At 36.5% G+C, this 9,509-nt stretch overlaps 1 protein-coding gene across 2 annotated transcripts; it reads left to right on the top strand.

The window, feature by feature from the left end:
- Positions 1–555: 555 nt before the first annotated feature.
- On the top strand, positions 556–8,946 carry LOC144571803 (ABC transporter C family member 8-like). Of its 2 annotated transcripts, XM_078321184.1 has the most exons (12): positions 556–705; positions 947–2,895; positions 3,391–3,711; positions 4,269–4,355; positions 4,842–5,477; positions 5,632–5,796; positions 5,907–6,201; positions 6,426–6,640; positions 7,029–7,334; positions 7,652–7,715; positions 7,984–8,223; positions 8,644–8,946. In XM_078321184.1, exons 1-12 carry the CDS (start codon positions 693–695, stop codon positions 8,769–8,771), a joined length of 4,419 nt encoding a protein of 1,472 aa, XP_078177310.1. In that variant the 5' UTR covers positions 556–692; the 3' UTR covers positions 8,772–8,946. The 2 variants fall into 2 exon arrangements, with proteins under 2 accessions (XP_078177310.1, XP_078177311.1); XM_078321185.1 differs by lacking the exon at positions 7,029–7,334.
- The last annotated feature ends 563 nt before the right edge of the window (positions 8,947–9,509 follow it).

The following is a 9,509-nucleotide window of genomic DNA, read 5'->3' as shown; positions in this document are numbered from 1 at the left end:
ATGTTATATTGTTAATCAGAATATATCAATTCAAGATCAATAATGTTTTTTTTTTTTTTCTAAGCATATAGAACAAAAAAAACAAAGAGAGTCTTGAACCAGCTACATTAAGGATCATATATCAATACCATGCAACTAAAATATAAGTAATAAATCATAGGTATTTAACAAATCATTTCTTGTGGAGTACAGATGTAAACGGTCAGATACAAATAATTACGGATAGTTAATTATTAAACCGTATCCTTATCCGTTATAACTTTTCGGATATGGATACAAATACTGATAGTCTCAAATACGAATACAGATTAGATAATTTAAGTAATTTTTTGAATTCAGATCCGAACGAAATCGGATAACATCTGATTCATTTACACCCCTATATAAAGGACTCAAATTTTTATTCCGCTTCGGGCCCCAAAATTTTCAAGACCGACCCTAAATAGCACTTCGGTGAAAAAAAAATTATCTAATGGAGGAGCATGTATAAAATACAATTTTAAAATGAATGAAAGTGTAAATGGAAAATTGACTTTTCTATAATACAGAGGGCCGGACCAGTGGGCCCCCTTGTCCCTTGAGTCCTGGTACAGGACTCCACGGGCGTGCCATATATAGCCTTATTTTCCCCTCGAGAGGCTGAAACATTCGAGGGAGAGCTCTGTTCTAAGAGACGGCGCAACGACGTCCACATGGATTCTCTAGGTACTGCTTCAGTATCCCATGCCAGTGTATTTTCAAAAAAGGAAAAAAGAAGAAGTTTAATTTCCCTATTTTTAACTATTTCATACTGTTTATTTATTTTTATTTTCTCGGGTACTTGAACATATCTTCGAATGTCATTTTTTGTAAAAAAAAAAAAAAAAACATTGTTTTGATTTGATTTTTGCGTCAAAATTTCTTGTTTATGCTATATTTATTCATCATTTTTTTTTTGTAATCTTAGGTTGGGTATCTCAACTTTGTGAAGGAGAATTCATTATTACCTCTCCATGCGTTCAAAGGAGTCTGATAGATATCCACAATGCATTCTTCCTTGTTGCCTATACCTTAAGTAATCTAGTATCTTTTTCCAAAGGGAACCTTGCAAACCAAAGAAACAACAAACGTTGGTTCTTTATTTTCGTTTCACTCTGTTGCATCGCAACCGGAGTTGCATATGTCGTCTCTGGTTTATTTAGTTTATCACAAGGAAAGAAAGCGCAATTGGAGTTGGTTATATGGTTTCTTAGAGGAGTAATTTGGGTTTTCTTAGCAATTTCCTTGAATTTTCAAAAAAACAATTGGACAAAAACCATTTCTATATTTTGGTGGATATCATTTTCAGTGCTCATTTCAGCACACAATGTAGAGATTCTAGTCACAAATCACAAACCAGAAATATTCGAGTTAGTTTCATGGCCTATAAACTTTCTCCTTCTCTTTTGCTCTCTAATCCTCTTGTTTCACAAAATTACGAACTTCCATCAATATCCATTAGCCAATACCTTAACAGAAGCCCTTTTAGTAGAAAACGTTCCGAAAAATTCAAACCTTTACCGAGCCGGGATATTTAGCCGATTGACATTTTCATGGCTTAACCATTTGCTTGAACTCGGTCGAACAAAACCATTGAACCTGGATGACATTCCTTCAATAGAATCAGAAGATGCATCACTGCAAGCATCAGAAAAATTTCTAGCTATTTGGAGGGCCTATATGAAAGATAAATCCAAAGCCAACAGCAAAAACCTCATACTTTCAACATTGTTCAAATGCTACAAATGGGACCTCCTACTTACCGGCTTTTATGCATTTTCAAGAGCTGCATTGGTTGCTGCATCTCCCCTTCTCCTCTTCGCATTTATAGACTATTCTAACTTGGAAGAGAGAAATACTCTCATCGGGATATCGCTTGTTATTTGTTTGATTTCTATGAAATTTTTCGAGTCGCTATCACAGAGGCATGGGTATTTTGAATCAAGACGATGTGGTATGAGAATGCGGTCAGCTCTAATGGCATGTATATTTCAAAAGCAACTAAAAGTTTCAAATAATGGAAGAAAAAAACATGCAACAGGAGAGATTGTGAACTATATAGGGGTTGATGCATATAGGCTAGGAGATTTTCCTTGGTGGTTCCATATGGCCTGGAGTTTTCCCCTTCAACTTTTATTTTCCTTAATAATTCTCTTTTGGACCCTTGGAATTGGTGCTATTCCCGGTCTGGTCCCTCTTATCATATTTGGTGTTCTAAACCTACCATTTGCTAAATTCTTACAAGGATACCAGTCCAAATTTATGGTGGCACAAGATGAGAGATTAAGAGCTACTTCTGAGGCCTTGAATAACATGAAGATCATAAAATTGCAATCATGGGAGGAGAGGTTTAGAAGAATTGTTGGTTCTTTAAGAGAGAGTGAATTTAAATGGTTAAGTGAGACCCAACTGAAAAAGGCCTACGGTACATCATTGTATTGGATGTCCCCAACTGTTGTGTCAGCTGTGATGTTTGCTGGAGCTGCACTTACAGGAAGTGTTCCACTGAATGCAAGTACCATTTTCACAGTACTTGCGGCCTTGCGTGTCATGTCTGAACCAGTAAGGATGTTACCAGAGATCCTTACAATTATGATTCAGGTCAAGGTTTCATTAGACCGAATTCAGGTATTTTTACTGGAGGATGAGATTAAAGAAGATGATGTGAAGCGAGATTGCGAGAAAGACTCGGGTTGGGCCGTGAAAGTGGAGGGTGGGGTGTTCAGTTGGGACCCAAATGGAGGAGTTTTAACAGTGAGGGATGTTGGTTTGGAAGTGAGAAAAGGGGAGAAGGTGGCAGTTTGCGGGCCCGTTGGTGCGGGTAAATCTTCCCTGTTATATGCTTTGCTTGGAGAGATACCAAAAATTAACGGTTCAGTAAGTTTATTTTATTTTATTTAAATGATCTTGCTTTAGATTTTCAGCAACTCTCATATGAATAATGTAAAAATAAATAAATAAATCGTACCAGCAACCATGGAGTACCAGTTGCAGTAGCCTTTATTGTAACAGGGTACCAGAATGCCAGAATCTAAAGGTTAATTTATTCAGAAAGGACTTATTGTATTGATATAAGACTTTTGTACATATTCTCTTAGTGTTTCACTCCTCTCAATTTAATATGGTCCATTTGTATTGTAGTGGTAAGATTCTTCCTGCATATCCATCCAAAAGCTAGGAATTAAATAATAGTCGTTCGCATACCATCAATTTTATTGATAAATCTGCTTAACAAATGGTGCCTTGTCTTCTGCAAATCATGTTCTCTATTGGACCGATCTAATTAATATAAGTACTTAAATTTCATTCAGATCCTTTGGAAAGAAATATATTTTATGTGTGTCCTTGACATGATACACTTTTCTGTACCAGGTTGAGGTGTACGGTTCAGTCGCGTATGTTTCACAAAACGCATGGATACAAAGTGGCACTATACGCGAAAACATTCTTTTCGGGAAGCCTTTTGACAAGGAACGCTACAAGAAGTCGGTGAAGGCTTGTGCCTTGGATAAAGACTTGGAGAATTTTGACAATGGCGATGCCACTGAGATAGGCCAGAGAGGCCTGAACATGAGTGGGGGCCAGAAGCAGAGGATACAACTCGCACGAGCCGTATACAGTGACGCAGACGTTTATCTTTTAGACGATCCTTTTAGTGCAGTAGATGCGCACACGGCTGCCACTCTCTTCTATGTAAGTTAATTATAACTCAGGGAATTGGCAATACCAATACATATTATTAATTGGAAATGCCGACTTTCTGCTAAGTTACATGATCTTGAAGTTTTTATATTCCTGTTTTAGGGATGCAATATTGGATTACCATTTGGTTCATAACATGATAATTCATTGAAAGAATATACCAATCATAGATAACTGTTGTAGAATTAGCTATATTATTTACCATTTTCACAATTCCTGTTTCGTGTATATCAATACCCAGAGCAAACTGGATACTGGATGATAGAGGCTACGTACCACAACAGTTCAATACGTACTATATATCCACTGTTACAGCACTGCTATATACATGATATGGAAATCGTTTCAACTTTATTGCCTTAGTTTTGTCAGTGCTTAAAATTTACGCATGCCAGTCAACTAACCAAGAGGGCAATAAAATTATCAAATTTTTATCGAAACTCCATTTGGGAAAAAAAACATTAACGGAAACAATGCCAGTATGAATAGCTTATTAAATCTCAATTGTTGGTTAATAAATAATTGAGTAAAGCTCTGATGTAATGCAGGATTGTGTGATGGGTGCTCTGAGAAAGAAGACTGTAATCCTTGTTACACATCAAGTGGAGTTCTTGGCCGAAGTTGATACCATCTTAGTAAGTAGTTATCTTCTAAGAATAATGAAAAATCTTGATAATGATAGTATAATTCTATAAAACAAGTCCTTTTCCTTGTGAGCCATTGCTTGCTCTTGGATTTGCATTTAGGTCCCTAGATTTTCTGCTCAGGTCCTGTTGTGCTCTAACCACTAGCAAAAATTATAAATTCAAAGAAAAATGATCAATATTGTTTCCAGCACATATACCAATATCATCCTTCATTTTTCCTTAAGGAATTGCATGAATACTCTGCAAATACTTAGGATTAAAACATGATAGCTTATACACGTGACAGCAATCTAGCAGAGTTTTAGAACCATAATGCAGCTATGTTTTCTTGCTTGGCATTGCACCATTACCCATTGAAAATACAAGTTATCAAGGATTTAGAATAAAGAAGAACACCTAATGACTTATTCATTATTCTATTGCCTTACAAGTTCATTCATGTCTAATAAACATTTTACTATTTCCCTTCCATAGGTCATGGAAGAAAGCCGAATAACACAGCAAGGAACCTACAATGAGCTCCTCAGAGATGGAACGCCATTTGAAAAGCTCGTAAATGCACATCGCTCTTCGATCACAATATTGGAAAATAGCAATCAGTCCAACTTTGTCAGTACACAACAAGAATCTGATATCCATGTTGGACCCAAACATCGACCAACTACAGAACAAATTGGTGAAGAAGAGATTATGATAGGAGCAAAATCAGCAAAAACAAAAAATGTATCGACACAACTCACAGAAGATGAAGAGAAAGAGGTGGGTGACCTCGGTTGGAAACCCTACAAAGACTACTTATCGTATTCAAAAGGAAACTCTCTTTTAGGATTTGTAATTTGCGCACAAATTTTGTTTGTGACATTGCAAAGCCTGTCTACATTTTGGCTTGCAATTGGAGTCCAGTTGAGTTACATTGGAAGCGGAGTTCTCGTTGGTGTGTATGCAGTGTTCTCTATGGGGAGTTGTGTAGTTGCATATTTCAGGAGCTATTATGCAGCACGGCTTGGGTTGAAGGCATCAAAAGCTTTCTTTGATGGTTTTATGGACTCTGTTTTCAAAGCTCCAATGGTGTTCTTTGATTCAACTCCTGTTGGCAGGATTTTAACTAGGGTACGTTTGCTGATATTTGTGGTTAATATTATATTTCTCTGTGGTGCTTGTGCCTAAATAAAATTGGAATAGATTTTTTATTGTAAACTTTGAGGTGATTATGCCACATATTTGAGTCATAAACTGATTTTGACTTTTTTCTTTGTATGATCAGGCATCTTCAGATATGAGTATATTGGATTTTGACATACCATATAGCATATCCTTTGTCGTGGCTGCATCTACCGAGGTAGCCATGATTATTATTATCATGTCTACTGTAACTTGGCAGGTCTTGATCATTGCAATTCCAGTTATAATCATTATGATACGTGTCCAGGTCAGTTTCAGTTTTTTATTTAATTTAGATACGAGCACATTTTATCATAACCAAATGTTGCTATATTGAATTAATTACTAACAAGCACAGCCACATTACTATTTGTAAAGAGGTACTATGTGGCATCGGCAAGGGAGCTGGTACGAATCAATGGTACAACCAAAGCACCAGTAATGAACTATGCATCTGAATCTATGCTTGGGGTTGTAACCATCCGCGCATATGCAGCCACTGAGAGATTCGTCAGAAAAAGTCTCAGCTTGATTGATCAAGATGCATCTCTCTTCTTCCACACCATTGCCTCTCTTGAGTGGGTTCTACTCAGAGTAGAGGTGCTCCAAAACATCACCATTACCGTTTCAGCTTTGTTTCTGATTTTTCTTCCGCACGGCATCATTGCACCAGGTACTTAGAAATATGATTTTTAAAATTAGGTAAAGGTCAAATAATGTTTTCTAGCAGAAATCCCAATTAATACCTCACTTCTAACTATCTTAAGGAGTACCCATTCTGCCTCTGTCAGTATGAAAATGTTAAGGAAATCCGTACCTACGTGAAGGTTTATTATAAATCTTACTGTTCATTTTTCCTTTATGCATGACATTGATTGTTGATTTGTTGTGTTGTAGGGTTCATGGGTTTGTGCCTCTCATATTCATTGACCTTGACAGCATCACAAGTTTTTCTGACAAGGTTCTACTCAAGTGTGGAGCAGTTTATTATCTCTGTGGAGAGAATCAAACAGTACATCCACATCCCACCAGAGCCTCCAGCTGTGATTCAAGAATGTAGGCCTTCTCCTTCTTGGCCATCTCAAGGAAACATAGAATTGCAAAATCTGGTGGTAATGATAAATTCAATGATTTGTTTTTTTCTTTTTTTCTTTTTGTGCTTTTCTCATATGCTCATCATTAATTTGGAATTGGCATGTCCACCATCTATTTGGAGTAACACAGTGAATTTTAGTTCAATCATTGGTCTTTCTACTGTTCCAAATGTAGCCAACTTGAGTATCAGCATGATTTATAAATTGATTTCTAGGCTTTGCTGTGCATAATTGAGATATTTTTAGGTAACAGGAAAGTGGAAGATTGATCTTTAATTGGTAAATCCTCTAACATTGGTCAAATTAATTACCAGAGCATCCCGGCCAAATATCAGAGCATATACAGAGACAACAAAAGTTGCAGTGTTTACAAAATTAATCATTGGTGTATTCATCAAATGACCAGGTCAAATACCGACCGAATGCTCCTTTTGTGCTCAAAGGGATTACTTGCACCTTCAAAGCAGGAGAAAAGGTTGGGGTTGTGGGACGAACAGGCAGTGGCAAGTCTACCCTGATAAGTTCTATTTTTCGCCTTGTCGATCCTGCTGGAGGCAGAATTCTGATAGATAGCCTTGATATTTGTTCGATCGGATTGAAAGATTTAAGGACTAAATTGAGTATAATCCCACAAGAGCCAACCCTTTTCAGAGGCACAGTCCGTACCAACTTGGACCCCCTCGGTTTGCACTCAGATCATGAGATTTGGGAGGTTGGTTACAACAATTTTGCTTGGATAATCAATAGAGAGTTTGAATTACACAATTTTTATACTCAAAAAAGTATCCAATGTACACTTGTATCAGTACAAGTTGGTTCAAAATTATAACCTAGTTAATGTGCGTACTGGTACTGGTACAGGACAGGAAAACTGAAGATTGAGAAAGAAAAAAATTAATGGAAGCTCGATTTGAAAATACATCAGAAGACTTTCTGACAAAAATAAAAAATAAAAAAAAATTCACATACACGGATGGAACTCGTCATTTTTTCCTAAATTGCTAATAGTATTTGTTTCACCAATGTCAGGTTTTGGAGAAATGCCAACTAAAGAGCACCATTAGTAGCCTACCTACTCTTCTTGATTCATCAGGTAAGTCTTTTGTTTTGCAAAGAAGTTAGCTTTTAATATTGAAATGCCCGAGTTGACTTTAAACATTTTATACACTGCTGTTTTGCCAAGGACTTGCATAGTTGCATTCAGAAAATCAACAATTACTAGTCATAGGAAGCCCCAATTTATCATATATGCAAAACAAAACCAGTCAAGTTATAATCCAATTACAAGTAGAGACAATTGGACCAGTACATGAACTTAACCCAAAATAAAAACAATCACAAAACTTCATTTTACATGGCAGTGAGTGATGATGGTGAGAACTGGAGTGCGGGCCAGCGTCAGCTGTTCTGTCTGGGTCGGGTCCTCCTAATGAAGAACAAAATCCTGGTCCTGGACGAGGCCACTGCCTCCATCGACTCTGCCACTGATGCCGTGCTGCAGCAAGTCATCAAGCGAGAGTTCACCAGCTGCACTGTCATCACCATCGCTCACCGGGTCCCAACTGTCACTGATAGTGACATGGTCCTGGTTCTCTCATATGGTATGTTTCACTGGGATCTTATAGTATTATGCATATTAATTTTGTGATGGTCAGGTGTGTGTGTGTGTGTGTGTGTGTGTGTGTGTAGTGCTAGTCATTGCAGTGCTTTTGTAATAATGTAGAAATGAGTAATCTTGCTTTTGGGTGGTTATCTGGTAAGTCCAGTACCAGTAAAGTAAGTTATTGGTGTGTCAGCAGTTGGCACTACTAGAACCGTACTGGGTTTGAAGAAGCAAAATATGGGCTTGAAGAAATAGGCCCAGTTGGGGTCTAATTTGTGCTTGATTGACTATTTACTACAATGGTAATGCTTCATCCCTTGGGTGGAAAATGATTTGGGCCTTTTTGCAGAACAAACCATTGAAAAACCAGAGTCAATCTTGATTCTATTGCTACAATATTTTTGGGTTTTTTGTGTAGGTAAACTTGAGGAGTATGACAAGCCATCTAGACTAATGGAGAACCATAGCTCTGCATTTTCAAAACTCGTGCAAGAATACTGGTCTAATTGTATGAGAAGCTCAGCAATTGAAGAAAGTATTATTTAATCTAGTTTTAAATAAAAATAATAGTTAGTGTGAATCGAGAAGCTAGTTCAAGTACAAGGTATAGATCTGATGGAGAATTTTAATGTGTAACGTGTACGGTTTAAATAAAAGAATTTTGTGAAACATTATCTCTCTTGGAAATCCAATTATCATTCGCTTTGATTTGAAGCAAATACCAGGTTTATTCATAATTTGGAAGCTTAATTCGTTTCTTGACCCCAACTTCTATGGTAACCGAATGACATCCGGAAAAAGTATTGAGCTCTTGTAAAACCTTTATACATATTTATTGAAAGTAACTTCTTGAACAACTAAAGTGCTACTTTTATAATGTATCTTTCTTATATTAGGCTGGCCACATCTCTCTCAAATTGATGTATTATATAAATTATATAAATGTCTCCTACCTTTTTGACTTGTGAAAAAGGTTTAATATCTTATCCTAAGAAAACGAGCTCCTCATAATATAAATATGAAACTTTCCTACGAGCCACTCAGTCTACAATAATTTTAATCTATACATTTTAAATGTTTTTTTTTAAGCATGAATGAATAATGATATAATTGTTACCTTACAAAAAAATTAAAAAAATCCCTTGTATCTGTTTCCTGTTTCATGAGCTGCTTGCTAATTGCATAAAATACATTGGATAATAATATCAGAATCATTGGATACCAAATATGACATAACAACCTATCCGAATGGTAGTTTTATTGTTAGTTGACTTTAAAAACATT

Source organism: Carex rostrata, chromosome 19, assembly GCF_964058835.1.
Source record: "Carex rostrata chromosome 19, lpCarRost1.2, whole genome shotgun sequence".
In the NCBI taxonomy this organism is placed as follows: Eukaryota; Viridiplantae; Streptophyta; class Magnoliopsida; order Poales; family Cyperaceae; genus Carex; species Carex rostrata.
The sequence above is the reverse complement of the archived record's forward strand: the minus strand, read 5'-3'. Positions and strand labels throughout refer to the sequence as shown.